At 42.7% G+C, this 26,707-nt stretch overlaps 1 protein-coding gene across 2 annotated transcripts in view; it reads right to left on the minus strand.

Moving 5' to 3' along the window:
• CALN1 (calneuron 1) overlaps positions 1–26,707 on the minus strand; it is a 623,334-nt gene that overhangs the window by 486,608 nt on the left and 110,019 nt on the right. For both annotated transcript variants that reach the window (XM_028845702.2, XM_028845707.2), the window contains exon 2: positions 11,373–11,497. In XM_028845702.2, coding sequence (XP_028701535.1) covers positions 11,373–11,490 — 118 coding nt within the window. In that variant the 5' untranslated portion in view covers positions 11,491–11,497. The remainder of the gene's footprint in view (positions 1–11,372; positions 11,498–26,707) is intronic.

Genomic DNA, 26,707 nt, shown 5'->3' on the forward strand with positions numbered 1-26,707 from the left:
AGGCAGGTCAAGCCTCCAGGAGGAAGGTACCCAGGTAGATAAAAGATGTAAGTTGTAAAGCTAATTCCCAGCTCAGGGCAGAGCTCTATATCTGACACTCCCCCTCTTATTGGGATGATGATGTGGTTCATGCATTGCGTAGGTTTTAGGCTTCCTCTGGAGGAGAGAACTTTGAGCCATCAGATAAGAGTTGCGAGCTTCTCTTCTTGTAACAGGAATGTTTCTGCCTCCTTCAAACCCCCTCTTAGAAAGCCTGTAGAGAGAAGTGTCTCCAAAAAAGGCAAGTTGAGTTTGCCTCTGGGATCCTGAAATCAACCGGCAAAAGCAGGGGAGAAAACAGTAGGGGATGGGGGGACCTTCATTACAAGAAAACGTAGGATGGACCAGATGGGTGGCGGGTGGAGAGGGCCCTCCAGAGCTTACTGCACAGAAACCAGCCCCCCTCCTGGCATAAAATCATGCTCATGGCCAGCCTTTCCTGGGCTGCAGGGCACCTCCCCTCTCAGTAAGGAGCACTCTGGGCTCACACAGAACTTTAAAAATATCTCTCCACCCACTGAAATTTGATTAATCAGCCAAGTGCTCACCCATGTGTCACAGTGGTGGCAGAGATGCATGTGATGGTGATGTGACGGGTACAAGGGAAGCACACAGGGTCTCATCTCACAGGGAGCAGGATTCAGTACATAAAAATGAATGGCTCTTAGGTTCAACAGATGCTGGTTATGTGACCTTGGACAAGGTTATTTAACTTCTGGATTTTTCACATTTGCAAAAATGTAGTTAATAACAGTACCTGGGCCGGGTGTGTTGGCTCACATCTGTAATCCCAGCACTTTGGCAGGCTGAGGAAGGAGGATTGGCCGAGGCCAGGAGTTTGAGATCAGCCTGGGCAACACAGCAAGACCTTGTCTTTGCTAAAAATTTAAAAATTAGCTAGGCATGGTGTTGTGCACCTGTAGTCTCAGCTACTCGGGAGGCTGAGAGGGGAGGCTTGCTTGAGCCCAGAAGTTTGAGGCTGCAGTGAGCTATGATCATGCCACTGCACTCCAGCCTGGGCAACAGAATGACAGCCTGTCTTTAAAATTTTAAAAATAAATAAATACAAATTACAATAATAGTACATGCATAATAGGATGATTGAAAGGGTTAAATGAGTTAATGCACATAAAGCACTTTGAACAATGCCTAGCACATAGCAAGCACTCAATAAGCTTTAAATGTGATTATTATGATGATGACAACAGTGACAATATTGAAACTAAAAAGTTGAATGAATAGGTAGGGATTTCCCAGGCAGACAAAGAATATGTCTAGCCCAAGCAGCTTAAACAAAAGCAGAGGAGGAGGGAGCCCAAGGTAGCAGGGGACCATGCGGAGGGTAAGCAGGGAGTTGAAGCAGACCAAAAAAAGAAGGGATTCAGCCACACAGGACTTCATGCACTTTGTCACCAAGTCTAGATACCGGTAACATGGCTGTAGGCTGTGGAGAGCTATTTAAGAATGATAAGCAGAAGCAAAATGTTAAAAGGTAAAGTGCTATAATGGTTGACAATTTTAACTAATTCAGATGAACAAAATAAAATTAAATTAATTGTAACAGGCTGAGCATGGTGGCTCATGCCTATAATCCCAACACTTTGGGAGGACAAGGCAGGCAGATCCCTTGAGCCCAGGAGTTCAAGACCAGCATGGGCAACATGGCAAACCCTGTCTCTACAAAAAATACAAAAATTATTCAGGCATGGTGATGTGCACCTGTAGTCCCAGCTACTCAGGAGGCTGAGGCAGGAGAATCACTTGAGCCCAGAAGGTGGAGGATAAAGTAAGCTGGAGCTGTACTCCAGCCTGGGCAACAGAGGGAGACCCTGCCTCACACACACATACACACACACGCACGCGCGCACAAAACTGTAACAGACTTCTGGGTATGACAAAGAAACGTGCGCAAGAATAACCCTCCCACCATGTGCCATAAGCCAGGCACAATAAAACTGAACCAAGTATATGAGGCAACTGTTTCAGGCAAATAACAACAGGCAGCACAAGATTACAATTGCAAGGAGAAGGGAAATTCACATGGTGAGCCCTATGCTCACCCTGGCTCTCTGCCTGGGGACAATTTCCCAACCGTAATTCATGTAGTAGCTGCAGGAACTAGAATCTGCAGGGTAGGACAGCAGAGAGAAGAACACTATGCAAAGAATGAACATCAGAAGCCCGTGTGTGGGTTCTCCATGAACATTTGGTTGAAACCTATGTTATCCAGATGCAAGGTGAGATTAAATAAGACTTACCAGGAAGCAGCTGCTATGAGGTAGAAAACAAACACTATAACTGAAGCAGCAGATAGTGGAAAAACCTCATTAGTACTGCAGGCATCCAGCTAAGACACTAGAAAGACCACCTCTTAAGAGATGGTTAGTTTCCACTGATTTGCCCTAACAGAGCATAAAAATAAATCTACACAAGTTCAACGTGGTCAGCCAGTAATTGAATTACCTACTACAACAAAAATTAGTACTCTTCAGAGAAAGATAACAGAACATGTAGTCACTCTAATATAGGATTCACAATGTTCAGTGTATAGTCAAATATTCACAGGCATGCAAAGAAACAAGAAAATCTGACCACAGTATTTTTAAAAAGTCCATAAAAACCAATCCCAGGATGGCCTAGAGCCTTGATGTTGGATTTAGCACACAGAACTTTAAAGAGCTACTATAAACATAGGAAAGTATATTCAAAGAATTAAAGAAAACTATTGTTTTAATGATTAAACAGATGGGGTATCTCACCAAAGAAATGGAAACTGTAAAAAAGAACCAAATAAAAATTCCAGATTTGAAAAAAAATTGTGTGTGTTTCCGTGTGTGTGTGTGTGTGTGTGTGTGTCTGTGTGTGTGTTGAGAGAGAGAAAAAAAAAAAAAACTAAATGCTGAAAAATGTTAAAAAGTAAGCCAGGCACAATGCTTCATGCCTACAATCCCAACTACTTGGGAGGCTGAGGCAGGAGGATCACTTGAGCCCAGGAGATCAAGACTGCAGTGAGCTTTGATGGCACCACTGAACTCACCAGGGTGACAATGCAAGACCCTGCCTGAAAAACCTAAATAAATAAATTCTAAAAAATAATAAATAAGTGAAGGATATACAAATACTCACTGTACTTTCCAAAAACCTCTGTGGATCTGAATTTTTTAAAACTAAAGAGATATTAAATATATATATATGTATATATATACAAAAAAAGAAGATAAAAGTTATAAGCCAAGGCTGGGTGTGGTGGCTCATGCCTATAATCCCAGCACTTTGGGAGAATGAGGTGGGAGGATTACATTAGCCCTGGAGTTCAAGACCAGCCTGAGCAACATAGTGAGACCCCATCTCTAAAAAAAAATTTTTTTTTAATTTAGCAGGTGTGGTGACCCACACCTGTAGTCCCATCTATTTGGGAGGCTGAGGCAGGAGGATCGCTTGAGATCAGGAGGTCGATGCTACAGTGAGCCATGTTTGTGCCTCTGCACGCCAGCCTGGGCAACAGAGCAAGACACTGTCTTATAAAACAAACAAAACAAGAAGTTCTAAGCCAAGGAACAACCTAACTAGGTGTGCATTTGAGTAGCATCCCTCCAACGATATCGAACTGAACTGACATATAGGTGGATCACAGATGAAACCCAACAAGATCAGTTCTAGTGAATGCTGTTGTCTAGGAAGTGGAAACCTGACCCGAGGCAATACCAGTGTGATCAGAGAGGAAGGAAGAGTTATACAATATGTAGAGAGGTCAAGATATGTGGGGCTCACAATTGTATGTAAGGACCAAGAGATAACAAAGATGATTCCCAGATGACTGCTGTGGCTGACTGGCAATATAATTTCCTGGGAAAAATCCCAGACAAGGGGCAGTTTTCAAGAATAAAGAAAATCCATTTTGGCTTTAGATATTTGGAGTTTAAGGGACTTGTGAGACACCTGCACAGGACTACAGGTTCTAGGTCTAAAATCCAAGAGAGAAGCAGGACTGGAGATAATAGATCTTGAGGTCATCAGCATGTAGATGCCCAGGCAGACGGCAACAAAAACCAACCCCAGGAGACAAGAGTGTGCCTCATATTTCTTTAATCTTTTTTAAAAATTTCAAATCTATAGAGGTTTAGGAATGCATGGCAAATATCTGTTTTCCATTCTTTTTTAAAAAAATTATTTTTGTTTTCTTTTTTCTGAGGGAGTGCAGTAGCACGATCATAGCTCACTACAGCCTTACTTCCTTGGCTCAAGCAATCCTCCCTCCTCGACCTCGTGAGTAGTTAGGATTATAAGCATGAGCCACTGTGCCTGCCTTTTTAAAAAAAAAAAAAAAAAACCTTTTTCAGCAGGCAGGGGATGAGCGGTACACAATGAATGCGGAGATGACAAATACGTAGAAACGAGGAAGGAGGGGATCTAGGTAATGACATGAGTACCAAGGCAGTGATGGACTGCAAAAACAAAGGTGTGAACAACAGTGCCAGAGGCTGAAGAAAGTCCTGAATAAACATTAAAAGTCATCTAGACCAGTCATGGTGGTTCACGCCTATAATCCCAGCACTTTGGAGGCTGAAGTAGGCAGATAACCTGAGGTCAGGAATTCAAAACTAGCCTGGCCAACATGGTGAAACCCCGTTTCTACTAAAAATACAAAATTTAGCTGGGCATGATGGCAGGCGCCTGTAACCCCAGCTACTTGGGAGGCTGAGGCAGAAGAATCGCTTGAACCCAGGAGGCAGAGGTTGCAGTGAGCTGAGATCATGCCACTGCACTCCACCCTGGGTGACACAGCGAGATTCTGTCAAAAATTTTTTTTTAAAAAAGTCATCTAGAGGAGGCAAATAGGGGCTCCTAGAGAAAACTGAGCTGCAGGAGAGCAGTGACTCTGGAATAGTCGAAGTGACACTGGTCAACTACTAAAATGGAACCCCAGGTTCCAAGGATGGCAGTCTGGTATGTCTGTTCCCATACTCAAATGAAAATACCCCCTACAATACGCAGAAGAGTGTATCAGTATAAATATTAAGTTTGAGGCCAGCTGTGTTGGCTCATGCCTGTAATTTCAGCACTTTGGGAGGCCGAGGCAAGTGGACCACCTGAGGTCAGAAGTTCGAGACCAGCCTGGCCAACATGGCAAAACTCCATCTCTACTAAAAATACAATAATTAGCTGGGTGTGGTGGTGCACGCCTGTAGTACCAGCTACTTGGGAGGCTAGAGTCAGAGAATCGCTTGAACCCAGGAGGTGGAGGTTGCAGTGAGCCAAGAGCACACCACTGCACTCCAACCTGGGCGACAGAGCCAGACTCTGTCTCAAGAAAAAGAGAAAAAGAGAAGGAAGGAAGGAGGAATGGAGGAAAGGGAGAGGGTGGGGGGGAGAGAGAGAGAGAGAAAGAGAGAGAGAGAAAGAAAGAGAAATATTAATTTTGAGACATGCACACATGTGAGAGGCTGAGAATTTTTGCTAATTGCCCCACCAATGAAATTGGAGAGACACCATTTCCACCCACACTTGGAACTACAGTGGCACATAAGGAAGGAAGACTGACTCACCACAATACATTGACAGCAAATCATGCAGTCACTCCCTACTTCACAGCAACTGTTTTCCATGGGAGTCTATTCCTCAACCCAAGCCCACTTCAGCAGCACCCTTTTTTAAGCTCATTTCGGGAACACAACTTAACTGCAGCCATGGGTTGGTATGTCGCATCCTGGGTTATCTATACAGCACAGGTGAAAGCCAAAATATTCCTAGGATGACTGAATGTACAAGAGTAGTTTGGAGAGAAGGAGAGAAGGAGAGGGGAAGAACAAACAACAGAGATGGGGAATTCTGTAGCATAGGGAGCAAAGACAGCAGGAAAGACCATTGAGACCCCCCGCCTCTGCCCAGAGCCATGGGCTACATGAATGTCTTCTGGAAACTGGAGACGGCATGCATATCAATCTCTCACCAGACTAAGGATAAAAAGGGGAGGCCAGGCGCAGTGGCTCACACCTGTAATCCCAGCACTTTGGGAGGCCAAGGCGGGTGGATCACGAGGTCAGGAGTTCGAGACCAGCCTGACTAACATGGTGAAACCCCGTCTCTACTAAAAAATACAAAAATTAGCTGGGCGTGGTGGCACGCACCTGTAATCCCAGCTACTCAGGAGGCTGAGGCAGGAGAATCGCTTGAACCCAGGAGGCGGAGGTTGCAGTGAACCAAGATTGCACCATCGCACTCCAGCCTGGGCGACAGAGCGAGACTCCGTTTCAAAAAAAAAAAAGGCGGGGTGGGGGTGGGGAATATTATCTCAGGTTTGGGATAAAGTGAAGAAGGCAAGATTCTTTTTTTTTTTTTTTTCCCCTAGAGACAGGGTCTTTCTTTGTCACCAAGGCTCAAGTGCAAGTGCAGTGGTACAATCATAGCCCACAGTAGCCTCAAACTCCTGGGCTCAGGCAATCCTCAGCCTCCCAAGTGGCAGGGACTATAGGCATGCACCACCACATCCAGCTAATTTTTTGTAGAGACAGGGTCTCCCTATGTTGCCCAGGCTGGTCTCCAACTCCTGGCCTCACGTGATCTTCCTGCCTCAGCCTCCCAAAGTGCTGGGATTACAGGCATGAGCCACTGTGCCTGGCCAAAGCTAGACTCTTTATACACCTTGTTTACTGACAAATACTGAGCCTACAAAAAAAGTCACAGTGTTGAGTTACAAAACGCAATAGAAAAAAGCAATATAAATTATACACAAAAAAATTTCATGCAAAAGAAAGGTACTGTCATCTGGAAGACTTGGAGAAAAAGACTTTTATTATGAATATATATATAAATAATTTATGACCGGAAACAGAAGAGATTTTCACAAACTGGAAGATGGCTAATAGCTATTTCCTAATACAAACTGGAAACAACCCAAATGTCCATTGAGAATAAAATAGGAAAATAAATTAAGATATATTTATATACAATGGAAATTATATATTAAAGGAAACAGGTAAACTTCAGATGGAGGTGAATTTAGTTTAAGATTAAGATAGCATTACAAGGCCAAGCACAGAGGCTCCCAACTGTAATTCCAGCACTTTGGGAGGCCAAGGTGGGTGGATCACTTGAGGTCAGGAGTTCAATACCAGCCTGGCCAACCTGGTGAAACCCTGTCGCTACTAAAAATACAAAAATTAGTCAGGTGTGGCGGTACATGCCTGTAATCCCAGCTACTTGGGGGGCTGAGGCAGGAGAATAGCTTGAACCTGGGAGATGGAGGTTGCAGTGAGCAAAGATCGTGCCACTGCACTCCAGCTTGGGTGACAGAGTGAGACTCTGTTGTCTCAAAAAAAAAAAAAAAAAAAAAAAAAAGCATCATGAGATTATTCAATAAATAGCATTAAGAAAACTATTCAACAGTCACACTGCATATATCTAATAGAATTCCTTATAATGCACTCTAAAAGTATAAGATGTTGCTAATAAATCTGGTATATGCATAAACTTCCTGGATAGATGTAAGCTCCTTGGAAAGAGGCAATGAATATTATGCTTATTTGATTTTCCTCTACTACCTAGAAGGCATTTCCTCCTCCACCTACTAAACATCCTTTTAACGAATGAATAAAAATGGATGAATGAATGAATGACTCTCCATCAATCCACCTTCAGTGAGTTTGGTTGGGTGATTCCCAACTTTGATCATTTTGATTCAGCTTTGCATGTTTCCCTCCTGAGCTTTGTTTAAAGAGAAGAAATAGAAACTTTCCAGAAGGGAACTGCAGTTGAAAATGACCTGCATGGCAAGTGGTCCTTTTCATGCCTGTTTTCAGAGGATAACCATTCATGAAGTGCATGCCTTTGGCCCTTACACTGGAGGAAAGGGATTTTCCATCATTGGTGATAAACACGAACAGGTGGGGAAAGTGTAGCCATTCACAAGCAGAAGGCTGCAGTGACTACAGGGTGGAGAGGTAGAGAGCAGATAAGGATAGCACCCAACTAATGCCTATGCTCAAGGCGGCCAGACCACAAAGGATGCTGCGATGTTCATCAGTGTCCAACACATCAACCTCCCAGCGCAGCACCACCTGTCTTCTGAGGGTAAATTAGTGCCCCCAACCAGCAGAACTTTAGGGTCACCATGCCATGAAGCAGCCTGAGAGAACAGCAAGCAAACTGCCCTGGAAACTGACTTCCCCAAGACCAATCTATAGTCATCTGAATTGATTCAAGCCAGTTGGTTTCCAGACCCTGCGTGCCTGCTCTAAACTCCAAACACATCTGCACTGTACTGCCCGGAGCCCCGAGATACTTGTAATAAACCAGGAGCAGTCATAACTCAGTGTTCACCTTGGCAAAAACTAAATAAATAAGTGGAATGAATCTTCCGTCAGAAAATAAATGGCCCTTCCCCAAGTTGAGAGCCTGGATTACCCTCCTGAAGGACAAACACGGCATCTTCACCCAGCCAATCTCAGGCCTTTACAAAGCCCCCACTTCACTCAATAAAATACCCCAAGGTTGCCAATGCTCAGGCTGCCAGCCTGGGCTTGGAGGGCTCTTAGAATTACTCCTACTAATCTACATACTGAAAAAGTACATTTCAGTCCTTCTCAAGCTGCCTTTGCCTGATTAAAATAGCAAGTTTATATGCTTTTCTGTTTGGCCAAGAAAGTGGAGGGCAATTTCAGCAGGGCACCCAAGTAGGGAGAGGAAGATTGAAATCCAGCCAGCAGCCCTCTTGAAAAGCCATGCACCTCCACAGTGGCCCTGAACAGTTGCCTTAGCAGAGATTGAATTTAACAGTGAAAAAAAGCCATTGCGCTGAGAAGTCACAGAGAAATCATCTCCTAATCATTCATGGCAAAGTTGGGAAGCAGGAAGTGGGGAGAATATGGGAAGCCATGTTCCATATTCCAAAATCCAAATGGAGATTTCCAAACTCCATTTGGTTAGTGATTTTTAACCTCTTAAAGAATTCTCCAAAACATATAGATAGCGTTACCCAGTTCTCAGCCAGGGCCACTCAGTGGGTCCTGCATGCATGGGGGACTCCCAGTCCCTCCTGCTAACTGATGACTGAGCCTCAGGGATCTACTCAAATAAACACAAGCAAACATCCACCCCACATTAATGCACCACCTGCCCTAATATCCATTCACATTGAAGACTCCCATAGGTAGGAAAAGCCAGGGCCTCACTTCACCTCCCAAACACACCTCCTACGAGCTGAATGTTTGGGTCCCCCCAAAATGCATATGTGGAAACCTAATCAACAACGTGATGTCATTAAGAAATGAGGTCTTTCAGGAGGTGATTAGGAGGGAAAAGCCCTCATGAATGGGATTAGTGCCTGCTATGGTTTGAATGTCCCTTCCAAATCTCACATTGACATTTAATTGGCATTGACAGTGCTAAGAGGTGAGATGGTTAAGATGTGATTAGACTATGAAAGATCTGCCCTCATGAATGGATTAATGTCATTATCTCAGGGGGAAGTTCATTATCCAGAGCATGGATTATTATAAAAGTGAGTTTAGTCCTCTCTGGCTTTCTTGTTCTTACCCTCTCTAGCCTTTCCACCTTCTGTCACGGGATGGACAGCATGAAGGCCCTCACCAGATACCAGTGCTATGCACTTGGACTTCCCAGTCTTCAGAACCATCAGCCAAATATACTTCTTTTCTGTATAAATTACCCAGAACGTACTATGTTGTTATAGCAACACAAAGCAGACTAAGACAGTGCCCTTATATACTCAAGGCCCAAAAGAACTTATTCACTCTCTCCACCATCTGAGGACATAGCAAGAAGGTGACATCTATGAATCAGAAAGTGGCCCTCCCCAGACATCAAATCTACTGGCACCTTGATCTTAGACTTCCAAGCCTCCCAAACTGCGAAAAATAAATTTCTGTTCTTTATGAGCCACCTAGTCTATGGTGTCTTGTTAAAGCAGCCTGAACAGACCAAGATACCACCCAAGGGCAACCTCAGCCTGATCTGTGGTTGCCTTTATGGGCTCACTCTGGAGGAGGTCAGAGCTCAATTTCCCACTTCTGTGTCCTATATCAGCATACCTTTTGCTCAACTGAAGACCAGAAGATGTAAGGGTCCCTGATCTCCTCTCAGACCACCAGTCTTTGTCCAGACCACACTAAGCAGCTGCTATCCCTAGGAATCTTGACTCTGCCCCCATCACTACACTTCTTCAAACATCCCCCAGACTCTCCTTGGACCCAGCCTACCAGGGCCACATCCTCTGCTGCCTCCCTCCTCATTTATGTAAATAAGCACACAAGCAAAATGATGACAGAAAGAGAAGCTATTCAATGGCCTCTCCCCTTCACCTCCCTCACCTCCTGCCTGTTGTGAAGCAAGTTTGGCTTCACTGTCTCAGAGTTAAATGTCCTCCACCTGCCTTCTGGGAGAAATGAGGCTCCCTAATGTGCACATACAAAGCACATTGATTTGAACCATTACACTTAAAAGCAAATATGTGGGCCATCTGGGGTAATTTTTACTTCTCTACTTGAGAAAGTAAATTTAAACCTTGTGCTTTAAAATGGTATTATTACAAGCAACGAAGTATTCAAAAACACTGGGGAAAACTGATTCTGGTTTGACCTCAGCAGATGCAGTACCTAGGTAAAAACATCAGGCTAAATCAACCTAATTCTCTATTCCAGGAAGAAGAAAAAAAAAAAAAAAACTTGTTTTTCCTATTTTTAATTTTTTTTAATTAGAGGATTGGTTTATCCAAGATACACTGAGACACAGTCCTAGGATGAATTTAGTCGTCACGTTCCCAGGTTTATGTCCATCCCTAACTCCTGCCTTGAGCAGTTAGGGCTGTACTGTGTTACAAAGAAACAGAGGCAATTAAAATGTTTGCTATCCATTGCCACCTAGACAGAGCTTCCAGATGATTCCAATTCAGGCAGGATTCAAAGCACCATGGCCAGAAGTCAAGAGACAGCCATTAACAGGGCTTAAACCTCCCCTGCAGATGGACTCTATTGTTGGTGACAACATAGAAACAAGACAATTCCATTGGTGATAAATACTCCGGAAATTGGAAAACACATTTTAAGAGAGGTGAAGGCTATCCCCCTAGTCAATATCCAAGAAAACCGAAATATCCACCATAGATTGTTCAGGCTATCAGATCTGTCCCACACACACACACAAAAGTCACTTGGGTAAAATTTTGTCTCTGAACTCTTTCCCATCACGCCATGGTTACACTTGGCCACAACTGCCAAAGAGTAGCCAAAGTCCAGGGCATTCAATTGAGCTTCAGAATAGCCACAAACACCTCCCTGGGAGGGGGGACAACCCCCCAAACAGGGTAGGCTCCTTACCATCGAGCTCCTCCACGGAGATATTAGCCAGCTGTTCGCTGTCACTGCCAGCAGAGAGTGATCGGTTGAGGTAATTCCCCTTGTACAACAAGCCAGCGGTCACATGGTGGAACGGCATCTTTTCCCTGCCCAAAAGAGAACAGGGGAGGGGAAAAGAAAGACATCATCATTCATTCTTCCTTTCCTTTCTTAAAGGACCATCTGATTTTCAGATGGCTGGTGTCATTGTAAAAATAACAATATTTCTAGTGGGAAAATCAGGATATTTCCAGGGTCCCAATGACCTGAGCAATTTCCAAAGGAACTCAGGTTCTTCCCATTTCTTCACTGTGCATCTTACTTCATTTTCCCCATTTAATTATGAATTTGAACCATGTTGTCCTTATTAATCATGGCACACCACATTACCATGAAACTATCTCTTTATGCAAATGGCAACACCCTTGACTCCTTTCCTTGGCCTGATAAATTCTCACTTGATGCTTGTAAGAAAGGACTGAGAATCCCAGAAGTGTTGGCATCCCCAGGGACTACATGTCTTGGCTGTGATCAAGCAGAGATCCAAGTGTCTCATTTCTCCCAGATAATACAGACGTTGCACTCACACAGCACTCAAAACAGGTAGGAATTGCCCAAGCTCTAAGTAAGTACATGCAATGGTCTGCATCTCAAGAAGCAGCTGCCAAGCCTGGTTAAGATGCAGATGCTGCTTACATGAGTGGTGTGTGAGCACACACATTCTAAAATGCTAATCACACACGTTCTGAAATGCTAATCACACCTGCCCTGCTGCAAAGGGGCGTGGCAGCCTTCAGGTGTCCCACAATGAAGCTGCTTCCAGCACTCTCACACAAATTTAAAGCATCCTTTTAGACCAATAGAAAAAAGCTCCTGCACCCAGATGGTCATCAGTGGGGCTTAGAAGTTTCCACTAATGCAAGACTGACTGGAGGGTCAAGGCTATGAAAAAAGAGATGTGAGATAAAAGGACAGCAAAGACAATGGAAGAGAATGGAAGAACAAGCAAAGACAAGAAAGAGGAAAGGCAGCTGGGAAGATGATCATCTCTAAAGCAGAAAGAGCACAGCTCCTGGCCCAACTTGTCCAATGATGCTCCCCATGACTTTGAACAAGATGCCAAATGCTTCATATTCTGCTTCCCCATCTAGCAAGGGGGATTAAGAGTATGGATAAACCTCTGAGCAGAATTAGGGCCAACAGGCAGGAAGCACAGGGAGTCAATCACAAGGAGTGGGTAGAGAACACCTTTGTATCAGAGCTTCTGGAAGGTAAACTGGGCAGCACTCAACCTGTGAAACCCCTGAAAATTAAAAGGTTTAACCAGGAGCACAAAGCCAGTTAGTGACAGAAGTTGTTCTAGAACTCCAGCATCCTACATGCTATTTCCATTAAGCAGCCCCAGCTAAGCGCCAGACATTTCCACCCGGATGTCAAACCCTCATTTCAAACTCAAAACGTCTAAAAATGAATTAATTATCTTCCTACAAAGTAGGCTACACTTCCTGGTTTCTCTATTTCTATCAAAGGTGCTTTTTGCTCATCACAACAACTGGGACAACTCTCCCAAATGCTCGGGGCCCCAAAAAGTAAAACAGACACATGGCTGAGGCAAGAACCAACTGTCAGCTTGCAACCCATCCCTTCGCCCTTAACTCTTTCCATGGCTAACAACATGTACATCCACAGGACAATCGCAAATGGCATGATACTGATTACAAAGGGCACATGCATTTGCCAATTATAAGGGGTACATCTTCAGCTAGTTACAAGTCAGATGTTCCCAAATCTATCCTTATATTTAAACAGAATACAAGAATCTTTCTCTGGAAGAACACTTTGATGACCACCTCCTTTCTTCTCCAAGTTAATTTTCAGACGAAAAAGCTTTAAAAGGGAGAATCGCATATATGAATTAAGACTACTCTATCTTTTCCTTAAGGCCAATCCTGATTTCTTGGGACTGTGTGTCATGGTCATTTGAGTATGGACTGATACCCACTGCCATAATGTGAATGTCTCCCCCAAATTTTATGTGTCAGAAACTTAATCCCCAATGCTACAGTGTCGAGAGGTGGGACCTCTGAGAGGTGAGTAGGTCATGAGGGCAGAATGAATGCTGTTATTGCAGGTGTAGGTTACCTATCACAGGAGTGAGTTCCTGATAAAGGGATGAGTTCAGTTGGCTGCAGTGGCTCATGCCTGTAATCCCAGCACTTTAGGAGACCTAGGCAGGTAGATCACCTGAGGTCGTCAGAAGTTCGAGACCAGCCTAGCCAACATGGTGAAACCCCATCTCTACTAAAAATACAAAAAATTAGCTGGGCATGGTAGTGCACACCTGTAATCCCAGCTACTCGGGAGGCTGAGGCAGAAGAACTGCTTGAACCCAGGAAGCAGAGGTTGCAGTGAGCTGAAACCGCACCATTGCTCTCCAGCCTGGGCAACAAGAGTGTCTCAAAAAAAAAAAAAAATGAATTCAGCCTCTTTCCCTTCTCTGTCTCTTTCATTCTCTAATAACACTCATGCTCTCTTCCTCTTGTGCTACAGGACAACACAGCAAGAAGCCCCCTGAAAGACGGAGGACTCTTGCCCTTGGACTTCCCAGCCTGCAGAGCTGTAAGAAACAAATCTTTGCTCTTTGTAAACAACCCAGTCTCAGGTACTCTGTTATAGCAGCACAAAACAGACTGAGACATCCATGGTCCAGAAAATGAGATGTCAACCCTGGCTAACACTTCTTGTGTGATTTCAACTTCACCCTCAGCACCAGTCCTACACGCAGTGAGCCTCACCAGCTGTTATCTTAACATGTTTAAGTCTTCATAAACATGGGAAGACACCTGCTCTGATATTATCTAATTTGTTAGCTAAGCCTCACTAGATGAGCCTCACCAGCTGCTATCTTAACCAATGTTTAAGTCTTCAGAAGCATGGAAAGACACCTGCTGTGTTCTTATCTAATTTGCTACCTGGAACAAGACCCACTAAGGTCGGTACAAAAAGCATTCCTTCCATTCCACCATGCATCACTCTAGTTTCCCAGCATTTTATAAATATCTTCCTATTGTCACCTTTTACCTGGTTGTCTGCAGCTTTGGATTCGTTACACAAAATTTTACAGTCATAATAAGGATGTTATATTCAAGCAAACATACCCAACCCACGCCCCAGTTCAGCCACAGAATAAATGTTGAGTACTTTGCAAAGAAAACTGGTCACAACTAAATCCCACTTGATATACCAACATAATTTGCTTCTGAAAAAAAAAAGGCAGCTTACAAAATTAGGTACACATTCAGTTCATTTAGTCTCTGAATTCAAAAAGCTCAAAGTCTAGTGGGAAAGAAAACGTGCAATTGAACCATCCATATAGATATATAAAGTCATGTTCAAGAAAGGGAAGAACATTATCCTAAATAAGCTAAAAACAGCTGCTGCAATTAAGGACTAAATTTCACTCCAAGCTGCCTAGGGAAACCCAAGCTTTAAGATTCTCTCCTTGGCTAAGGGGAGAGAAATATATAAGTTCAAGCAAAGACAAATCTTGTCCTGAAACTAAAACCTGAAGATGGATCCTTCTATACAGGGCAACAAACAAAAATAAATAAATATTTGCAACAGCAGTTTCACTCATTGTGAAATATTTAAGCGACTGTCATGAAAACAATCTTTCTGTATTTTATGTAAGCCAGTGATATGGTCTGACTGAATGTGACCCCCAATAATTCATACACTGGAACCTAAGACTCTAATGTGATAGTATTAAGAGATGGAGCCTTTAGAAGCTGATTAGGTCCATGAGCGTTCCTCCCCTCATGGATGGGATTAATACCATTATAAAAGGGCTGGAAGGAACTAGCAAGGCCCTTTTGTCTTTCTGCCTTCCACCATGTGAAAATGCAGCAACAAAGCAGCATATTGGAAGCCAAGAGCAGCCCTCGCCAGAGGCAAAATCTATAGGTGTCTTGATCTTGGACTTCCCAACTTCTAGAACTGTAGGAAATGAATTTCTGTTGTTTATAAATTAGCTAATCTAAGGTATTTGTTACAGCAGTAGAAACTAAGACAGGCAGAGTGGTTTCATGGTTAAGAACTGGCTGGGTGCAGTGGCTCATGCCTGTAATCCCAGCACTTTGGGAGGTGAAGGCAGCAGTTGGAAACCAGCCTAGACAACATGGTGAAACCCCATCTTTACTAAAAATACAAATATTAGCCAGGTGCGGTGGCAGGTGCCTGTAATCCCAGCTACTTGGGAGGCTGAGGTATGAGGATCACTTGAACCCGGGAGTGGAGGTTGCAATGAGCTGAGATTGTGTCACCACACTCCAGCCTGGGTCATAGAGGGAAACTCCACCTCCAAAAAAAAAAAAAAAAAAAAAAAAAAAAAAAAAAAAAAAAAAACCAGCACTTTCTAGTCAAAAACAGTGTTAGATTTTAATCCTACCTCTGCCCTTATTAGCTAGGTAAATAAGTTGCTTGACCTCTGTCAGCCTGTCTCCTCTTCTGTAAAACTAGGGTTTTAATACATACTGAAGAGAACAGTACTGTTGTAAATATTAAATAAGATAAACAGCCAGGCATGGTGGCTCACATCTGTAATCCCAGCACTTTGGGAGGCCAAGGCGGGAGGATCACTTGATGTCAAGATTTCCAGACCAGCCTGGACAACAGAGCAAGACCCTGTCTCTACCCAGACAAAAATAATAATAATAATAATTAAGTAATTAATTAATTAGCTGGGCACAGTGGTATACACATGCAGTCATAGCTACTTGGGAGGCTGAAGTGGGAGGATCATTTGGGTACAGTAATTTGAGACTTCAGGGAGCTATGATCACAGCACTGTACTCCAGCCTGAGTAACAGAGCAAGACTGACTCTAAAAAGATACGATATGGAAAGCACTGTACTTAGCACCAGGCATCTGCTCAGTGAGTATCACCAGTAATTATTTGCTAAGGATTATATGAAGCAGGATGCAGGGGCAACAAGAAGTCATGGACGAATTAGATTGATGCCTGGATTACATACTGGATTACAAAGGAGGGTCAGTGAGACCTGACAAAGGGCAAGCTTCAGGGAGAGGCTGGCATGTAAACCACTGTGCTGAGGGATCAGGTGTGAGCAGCAAAGCACCAGCGGGTTCCAGTGCTGAATGGTGTCAGCAAGCTCTGGCAGTATCATGCAGAAGGGGCTACTTGAATGGAAACTGCCAGAGCCAAAGAAGAGTCCATTTTCTGGGTGCCAGGAAGGCTGGCTAAATGGTCATATCAAAGAAAAGATATTGAGAGGTTAAAACCAAAAGGGATGGTTCCTGTTAATGGGGTCAAGGAACTGGTACATTTCATGACAGAGTAATATACTAAAGAGGCCATGTATGGTGGCTAACACCTGTAATCTCAGCATTTTGGGAGGCTGATGCTGGAAGATCACTTGAGGCTAGGAGTTCAAGACTAGTCTGGGCAATATGGTAAGACTGTATCTCTAGAAAAAAATTTGAAAAATTAGTCAAGCATGGTGGTGTATGCCTGTAGTCCCTGCTACTCAGGAGGCTGAGATATGAAGATCACTTGAGCCCAGGAGCTTGAGGCTGCAGTGAACTATGATCTTGCCACTGCCCCCCAGCCTGGGCAACAGAGGGAGACCTTGTCTATAAAAAAATTAATTAAATAACTAAAGAGTGTCATTCACATTAACTTGAAATGATGCCCTTTTGTGATGGTCAATTTTATGTGTCAACTTGACTGGGCCATGGGTTGCCCAGATATTTGGTTGAACATTATTCTGGAAGTGTCTGTGAGGGTGTTGCTGGATTAGGTTAACTTTTGAACTGGTAGCCTGAGTAAAGCAGATTCTCCTCTCCAGTGTGGGTGGGTCTCATCCAGTAATGAATAGAATGAATAGGCTTACATGGAATGAACACACTGAGTAAGAAAGAATTTGTTCTTCAAACTGTCTTCAAGCTGGGACATCCGTCTTATTCTGCCCTTGAACTCAGACTTGGACTGGAGCATTTCACTATCTGATTCTCAGGTCTTCAAACCAGACTAGAACTATACCATCAGCTCTCTTGGGTCTTCAGCTTGCTGACAGCTAACTGTGGAATTTTCAGAGTCTGTAGCTGCATTAGCTAATTCCTTACGATAAATCTCTTTAAAGTGATACACATAGATAGATAGATAGATAGATAGATAGATAGATAGATAGATAGATAGATAGAAAAATAGAGATACGTGATAGATGATTGATGGATGATTGATAGATAGAAAAATAGAGATACATGATAGATGATTGATGGATGATAGATAGATAGATAGATAGATAGATAGATAGATAGATAGATAGATTCTGTATCTTTGGAGAACCCACATTAATATACCTTCTTTTTTTTTTCCTCTACAGTACCAAAGACCCAGGCACATTGCAGGAGGGTAGTATATTATTCTGAGCAAAGCCCTGAGTGTTCTGCAGGGCTTCTAAAGCAGTACTACTCAAAGTGTGGTCTATAGACCACTGCCAATTGCACACCATTTGTTGCTGGTCTGCAGTGAGATAAGTACAAGAATTGAGAGAAAGCATTGAAATACCAATTTAGAGCATTGCCCCAACTTCTAAGCACATGACCAGTGGACTTGATTTTTGTATATTTTTGCTTCTTTTATTTTTCCTGGTAATTCTTTCTTACTGTACTTTTTTAAAGTATCAGTCTACACAAGACTGAAACTAAAAAAAAAAAAAATTAAAACTGGTCCTTCCTCACAAATAGTTTGAGAAGCACAGCTCTAAAGTATTTAATTTATGTTGTATAGATTTGTGATAATGAACCACAGAGAAAGGAAGAAAACCACTTGGAGAAATGCATCTTAACTTGTCCCTGAAACTTTTTCAAAGAGCTTAAGACTTCTTAAAAGTCTTAGATGGACTTCTGAAAGAAGTTGAAAGACTTCAGTTGATTCCTGAGCTCTCTATAGGGTGCTGGAGAAGTACATGGCATCTCTTGCAGACTTGACGGCAATCCATGTCCTACAATTACCAGACATACAAGGGGCAATATTGATCTTGCATGCTAAAGGTTAAAGAGCCTAACCAGCCCTGATAGAGCCTTTGCCAAATTCCTGTAAAAACAACCATGAAAGCACACCAAAATAGTGATATTCTCAACGACACCAATGCCAGGGTATGGAAGAAGCTTCCATAAAATCAGTACAGTTAGGATTAGAATAACGAATAATCAGTGGTGCAGCCTTGAAGTCAGAGAGGGAATAATAGAGTCAGATAGTACAGGGATAAGAAGAGATTTGTATCTACCCAAATTCTCTTCTATTTCAGGGACTTAGGGATGACCAATGAGAACAGCAGGCAATCACCCTTCTGACTGTGTTGGAATTGCTTTATTCAAGCAGCCAAGGTCAAATCCCACCACTGACCTTTCCGCCACTGTGAAGCAACAACCTTTTTCCTCTAGCTACTCATGGATCATAACTCCCAGTATGCAAGGTGGCTAGAAATGGAAGGTCTGAGACATGAACCCTGTACATGAAGATGAGAAATTGGCTGCAAGGCACAGGTGTTGGTGAGAAGTACCCCAGGAGTAACGACCTATGGGGATCATGATTTTTCAAGCATTGCTTCAGAAAGGAAAAAAACTGCAGAAGGCCTCGAATAACCCAGAAATATATATCTCCTCCTCTCAGTTCAAGAGCTACGTGGTGGGGACAAGAAGATCTCATCTTACTCCAGCAAAGATGCTCTCGACAAAGGCCAGCTAGACCCTGGACATTTGGCTAAGCGCTTATAAAACAGTTTTATTCCCTTGCTAAAATCCTGCAGGGGCATGCCAGTTGGCAAACACTGGGTTTGGACAGATCTCAAATCAGACAAGAATGAGTAAGCAAAAACACTAACGTAGTAGTTCTGTGTAAAAATTCTGCATCATTAGAGAAGGAAGAACTTTCAAGAAGAAGTAGAGCAAAAGCCTATTGGCAACAATGATATAATACAAGAAAGGACAATTTTACAAACTTTCTGTTTTATGCCCTAAACTTTTCAGCAAGATGTCTATGACATAGGGATGCAAATTCATAAAGAAATATCAGAGTGAGAAGAAGAGATGTCAAGACAAAAAGAAAAGGCAATAAGCTGAGAGGTAAGCCAGTTTGGAAAAGGTGCAGACATTTGCAAACAAAGGAGAAATCCAAAAACAGTAACAGAATGAAAATCTGCATTAATGGCAATGAAGAATATTTCAAAGAAACAGAAATTTTAGCACATACCATAATGCACCCATGTACCCACCATCCAGATTTAATGATATTTTGCCTTCTTTGCTTAGATTTTTTTTAAAGAAATAACATACTACACTGAAACCCTTACCACCTACTCTATTCCTTCACTTCCCTCCCTCCACAGTGACAACTCTATTCTGGAGGTGGAACATATCCTTCCTGTCCATGCTTTTAAATTTGTCCACATTTTGATGTAACTATATAGAATATATTGTATTATTGCTGTGTCTATCTTTAAATTTACGTAAATGATATTACACCTTCCATACGCTTTTGCAACCTGCATGGTTCACTCTATATTGGCTTTCTGGGATCTATCTAAATCCATACACATACACCTAGTTAATTAATTTTTAACTGCTCAACAGTTTTCCATTGTACAAACACCCAATTGTATAAATTACACAATTGATGGAAAAGTGTGCTGCAATGAATATCCCCATGTGTCTCTTCATAGTTTTCTGAACTGCATACCTAAATAAAATACTACCTGCTTGTTGAGTATGCAAATCTTTACCTTTATTCGATTTAGTGAAATTGCACTCCAAAGTGATTGGGTTATTTAATAGTATATAATAGTTATTTATTGATATATAATAAATTACCCCTGAACTTTGTGGCTTAAAATAAATATTTATTAGCTCAGGTTCTGTGGGTCAGAATCAGGAGCTGCTTAGCTGGGTGGTTCTGGCTCAAGGAGTCTTCTCTGATTGCAGTCAAGACACTGACTGGGGCCACCATCATCAGAAGGCCTGACCGGGGCTGGGGGATCCATTTCCAAGATGGCACACTCACATAGCTCTTTGTTCATGTAAGTTGGGAGCACTCACATGGTTGCCAAGATGATGCCACTAAACATGGATTTGGAAAGAGATGTTCACAAAAGGTCTCACTTTCTTGTGGGTCTCTCCATAGGGGAGCTGGATCACCCCAAGCAAGTGATCAAAGAGACAGGGTCAGGGACTCTTATGACTTGGTCTTGGAAATCACACACCGTCACTTCTGCCACATTATTTTCATTAGAACTGTGTCACTGAATACAGCCAACACTTAGGGGGAAAGGAATTAGACTCCACCTTTTGAAAAATGGAGTATCAGAGAATGTTTAGATGTGTTTTAAAACCACCTTAGTGATTGTGACAATTTACAGATCCACCATTAGTCTAGGAGTGTGTCAATTTCCCCGACAGCCTTGCCAAAACTTGGTATTAGCAGACTGTTTCATTTTTAATTGGATTTCCTTGACTGCTAGCTTAAGCATCTTTTTGTATGGCTTTTGCCCATTCAATTTCTTCTGCTACAAGTGTGCTTTTCATCTTTATGTATTGGATTGTTTATAATTTTTGCACTGCTTTGTCCTTCTATGTTATTGTCCAGTGTCTAATTTCAATCTTATTTTTAACTCCTTTTCCCCCAAAATTAGTCAGTATTATTGTTTCTTACAACCGATGCTTATCTAAACTTTTCCACAAGTTTGCCAATTTTCTGCTCATCACTCGTTCTTGCAGGCTACTCTTTCCTTCCAGATTCAATTTATTTTTCAGTGACGTGTAAATGTAAATAAGGGGCTATAAATGGCAAGCTTTCTAAGTCTTTGTCTTAAAAAGTCTTTATTTCAACTTCATTTGAATTACAAAGGTTAACCTAGTAGAGAATTATAAATTAATGATTTCCTTAGCACTTAGAAAATGTTTTGTTTCTGATGAGAAATCTATAGGTATACTTGCTGTTCACCTATTCATACTCATTCTGGACAATTCTAAGTCATTATGTTTTCAGATATAGGCACTCTCCAAATCTCTTCATTTTCTTTTTCATAAGCTCTTATTAGATGTACGTTAGACCTCTCTGTTCAAGCTAGATTCTCTTGACTGGTTCACCCAAAAGCTATTCATAGTTCATCTGACCAAGGAAGCTGGGAAGCCAATAACTATTTTCCAGACTCTCTTGCTACTAAGGTTCGGGATGAAAGTTAGTTCTAATATTCAAAAGCTCTTACACAAAATTTGCAATATAGACATGAGGTGAAGGCAGCGGTATACTGGTAAATGTTTAGCACTCGCTCTCAAAAAGAAGCACTCTTGATGTGTAGCGTTTTCCATTTTCATGGTGTAAATATTCCCACAAGGGCCAATTCCAAGCTCCCAACATGTGCCACTAAACATGGATTTGGAAAGAGATGTATAGCAGTATACCAGCATACCGCCACGCAGCATCTCCGCCACACACACACACACACACACACACACACACACTAGACTACATTAACCACAAAATCACAAATAATAGTAAAATGTAGCAAAACGATTAGGAAGTGATGAATTTTAAATATTTATTACCTTGATTTTTTAATTTATTTCATGGTAAGTTTATATTCCATTTTTAAGAATGAACACATAGGCTGAGTGTGGTGGCTCACACCTGTAATCCCAGCACTTTGGGATGCCAAGGTGGGAGCCAGGAGTTCAAGACCAGACTGGGCAACATAGCAAAACCTCATCTCTACAAAAAATAAAACAATTAGCCGGGCATGGTGGTATGTGCCTGTAGTCCTAGCTACTCGGGAGGCTGAGGTAGGAGGATTGCTTGAGCCCAGAAGTTTAAGGCTGCAGTGAGCTAAGATTAAACCTCTGTACTCCAGCCTGGGTAACAGAGAATGAGACCCTGTCTCAAAAAAAAAAAAAAAAAGAAAGAAAAAGATGCATTTAAAAATCACCTCACAAAATCCTTCAGAATGTAAAAGTGGGTTCTCACAAGCCAGTATGAGCTGGCTCCAGCATGTCACTGTCTCCTTGCCATGTTGTGACTTTCTACAGAAAAGAAGACATAAAAACATGACATTTTCCTGCAGCAACATTCCATTGTTCACACTCCAGTTTCTTGGCTGTGGCAAAGCAGCTATGGGGGTGGTAGCAATGGCTTCTGAGTCCCCAGATCACAGCTCTAGGGGACCATTCTCCAAATGTTGGGAAGTCAAGAGAATGTTGCAGGGACAACATACTGCAGTGGCAGCCTCAGTGGTAGTAACTCTCCTGGATTGTTGGCTTTGAATTATTCTGGAAGTCATGCCGGACAACCACCTAAAATCCGCTCCTTCAACCCTTGAACAATTATGCAAGCATCAAATCCCTCATATTAAATCCCTGCCTGCTTAAAATACCCAGAGTGGTTACTGGTTCTTGAACTAAATCTTGACTGATACCTCATAGTATTGACCATGTTCCTTAAACTCTTCTAATTGTTCACATTTTTACCTCTCTGTGTATCTCAGAAGTAATCTCCTCAAATTATTTGCAAATTTACAATTTCTCTTTTCAGTTTTTACTGAATTGTGGTTGAACCTGTCTACTGAATTTTTTATTTAAATGACTATATTTTCCATTTCCAAAAGTTTACTTTGGTTCTTTTATAAACACACCTCTTATTTTTCACTGAGTATGAATCTTTCATTATGATTCTTATACTTTCTTTCACCTTTTAACCATTTTTTTTTATTTTTTTTTTTGAGACAGAGTCTCGCTCTGTCACCCAGGCTGGAGTGCAGTGGTGCAATGTGAGCTCACTGCAAGCTCCGCCTCCCAGATTCAAGCAATTCTCCTGCTTCAGCATCCCAAGTAGCTAAGATTACAGATGTGCACCACCATGCCTGGCTAATTTTTGTATTTTTAGTAGAGACAGGATTTCACCATGTTGTCCAGGCTGGTCTCGAACTCCTGCCTCAAGTGATCTGCCCACCTTAGCATCCCAAAGTGCTGGGATTACAGGTGTGAGCCACCGCGCCTGGCCCTTTTAACCATTTCTAACTGACTTATTTCATATTTTTCTTCAGAATATCATTCTATAATTTCCATTTCTGAAGGCACTAATCCTCTTTTTGTACTACCCTGATTTTCCTAGGTGACAAACTGTTTCCCAGTGCGGCCTGTCATTTGTTGAGGGGAGGAACCCCAGTAGCCTTTACAACAGGTGACGCTTTCCCATTGGAGTTCCAAGTTCACAGAGATCCCCGTCCATCACACAGGGCGTCTCACCAGTTTGGAAGCAGTAATTAGATAAATTCCCTAACTTAGAAGCCTGCACCACACAGGTAGTGTACATTTGGACAGCGCATCCCCTGGAACACTGGCTTAGAGTTTTGATTTGTCACTGTAGCATATGTCTTTGGCAGCCATTGCTCTGGGAAGAAATAAGCATCACTGCTACTTTGCTGGGCCAGTGGTGAGACTGAATCTAGCTCCCACTTGTAAGTGAAAACTGTAACCTCCACCTCCCAGATTCAAATGATTCTCTTGCCTCAGCCTCCCAAGTTGCTGGGATGACAGGCATGCACTACCATGCCTGGCTAATTTTTGTATTTTTAGTAGAGACAGAATTTCACCATGTTGGCCAGGCTGGTCTTGAACTCCTGACCTCAAGTGATCCACCTGCCTTGGCCTCCCAAAGTGCTGGGATTACAGGCATGAGCCACCGTGCCCGACCACGTGTTGAAATTCTTATTGCCAATGTGACAGTATTAGCAGATGGGGCCACTGCACTCCAGCCTGGGCAACAGAGCAATACTTATGACTTTTGGGGAAACACAAACATTTCATCCATGAATAGTAAGTTGCTATTAGGTTGTGTGAGAGTAATAGCAGTTATTGCCATTACTCTTGCACCAACCATTACTCTTTGCCATTACTTTTAATGGCAAAAACCGCAATTACTCTTGCACCAACCTAATAAAACAGAATATGTGGCTTAAACAACAAACATTTGTTTCTGATGGTTCTCAAGCCTGGAAGGCCAAAATCAGGGTGCCAGCTTGATCAAATTCTTGATGAAGACCCTCTTCCTGGTCTATAGGTGGCCCTCTTCTCACTGTGTCCCCATGAGGTGGATGGCAAAGAGAGCTCTGGTCTCTTTGTCCCCTTATAAGGGGACATTCATGAGGATTCCACCTCATTAGCGAACGAGGCCTCCACCTCCCGCTCATTAGCAGATAGGGCCTTTGAGAGATGAGTGGCTCACTATATCATGACCTAATCCCTCTCAAGGGCCCTATCTGCTAATACCATCACATTGGCAATAAGAATTTCAACATATGGTCGGGTGCGGTGGCTCGTGTCTGTAATCCCAGCACTTTGGGAGGCCAAGGCAGGTGGATCACTTGTGGTCAGGAGTTCGAGACCAGCCTGGCCAACATGGTGAAATTATGTCTCTACTAAAAATACAAAAATTAGCCGGGCATGATGGTGCATGCCTGTCATCCCAGCTACTTGGGAGGCTGAGGCAGGAGAATCACTTGAACCCGGGAGGTGGAGGTTACAGTGACCCACAATCGCGCCCCTACACTCCAGCTTGGGCAACAGAGCAATACACCATCTCAAAAAAAGAAAAAAAAATTCAACATATGACTTTTGGGGAAACATAAATATTTAGTCCATGAATTCCAGGGGGCTGGGAAACCGGAGTCTCATTTCTTGTTTCCTGCCTGTGCCATTCCAAGACCACATCTTTTGTCTCTGCATGAACATTAAAACCCCATCACCAGAGCTTTCTGGGTGGCAGGGAGGTTCCTGCTGTTGAGTGGTACCCACTCCTATGCTTATCTCCCTGGGCTCTGAGTTTCCCCTTCCTTCCTTTCTTTCCAAACTAACTGATTTTATTCATCAGAGCTTAGCCAGGAAAACAGAGCCTATATCAGGCCGTTCAACAGGAGGATTTAAAACAGCCATCTACTAAGTTGTTGGAAGGGTGGAAAAGCCAAACAGAGATACTTAGCAGAGATTAGAGATGGCAGCAACGTATTCCCACCCCCAACCTAGAAGGACGTAGGGAGAGGGTGGTACTATCAGAGCCTCAAAGTTGAGTTTCCCAAAAGGATCTAGCACCGTGGTAGGGGCTGCCCAATAGGAACTCAAAGGAGAGATGGAAAGGCTTTGCTCTGCCAAGATTCAAAGCAAGAACCACTGAAAAGACATAGCCACTGCTGGAGACATTCGTCAAAAGCAGATCGAGATGGGGAAAATACCCCAGCCTATCTCTTTTTCCCGCCTTTTCATTTCCTGCTGGTGCCTCCCTTTGGCCAAATCAGTCAGCAGCCTATTGCCAGGGAATCTGGAAATGTAGTTTGCAAACATCAAGCCCTACCATGCCCAGTAGGAGAAAAAGGCAGATAAATCCATAAGAAAGCAGGCAGATGACCAGCACAGTGACACGTTTAATTTTATTACTATTTTATTCTGCATTTCTATGTTGATAGCAGAAAAAGCACCCATGTTAGCTTAAGACACTGACAGAGGTAGATCTCCAGGTGACAATTTCGAACTTCAAGGATAAGGAGAAATGCTCCAAGCATTCAGGTAGAAAATACAGGTTACCGGTCAGGCACAGTGGCTCATACCTGTAATCCCAGCACTTTGGGAGGCCAAGGCAGGCAGATCCCTTGAGATCTGGAGTTTGAGACCAGCCTGGCCAACATGGCAAAACCCCATCTCTACTTAAAAATACAAAAATTAGCCAGGCATCATGGTGTGCACCTGTAATCCTAGCTACTCGGGAGGCTGAGGCAGGAGGATCACTTGAACCTGGGAGGTGGAGGCTGCAGTGAGCCGAGACCACACCACTGCACTCCAGCCTGGGCGACAGAGCACCTCACAAAAAAACAAAATGAGATTCAGTTTCCTTCAGAGTAATAACGGCTTCTGAAGGTTCCTCTAGAAGCAGCCACAAATCTCCACCTCCTGCCACCTTGAAAGGATCACTTAAAATAAGTAGAGAAGTTTACGAAGTAAATCATGAGGCAATATTTTAAATCAAATGTAACAGAAAATAAAGTTCTCACTTCAAACAATTCATACTAAAAAACACTGAAGTACAGTGAAGTACAAGTGAAGGATGATGGTCATTTTATGTTTGAGGGTAAAATTCAAAATGATAGCATATGAGTCATAAACTTCTATGTACCGTATCATAGCACTGTAAAGTAAAAATGATTTAAATATAAAGAAAAACTGGCTGGGCACAGTGGCTCACACCCATAATCTCC

This window comes from Macaca mulatta, chromosome 3 (genome assembly GCF_049350105.2).
Source record: "Macaca mulatta isolate MMU2019108-1 chromosome 3, T2T-MMU8v2.0, whole genome shotgun sequence".
NCBI lineage: Eukaryota > Metazoa > Chordata > Mammalia > Primates > Cercopithecidae > Macaca > Macaca mulatta.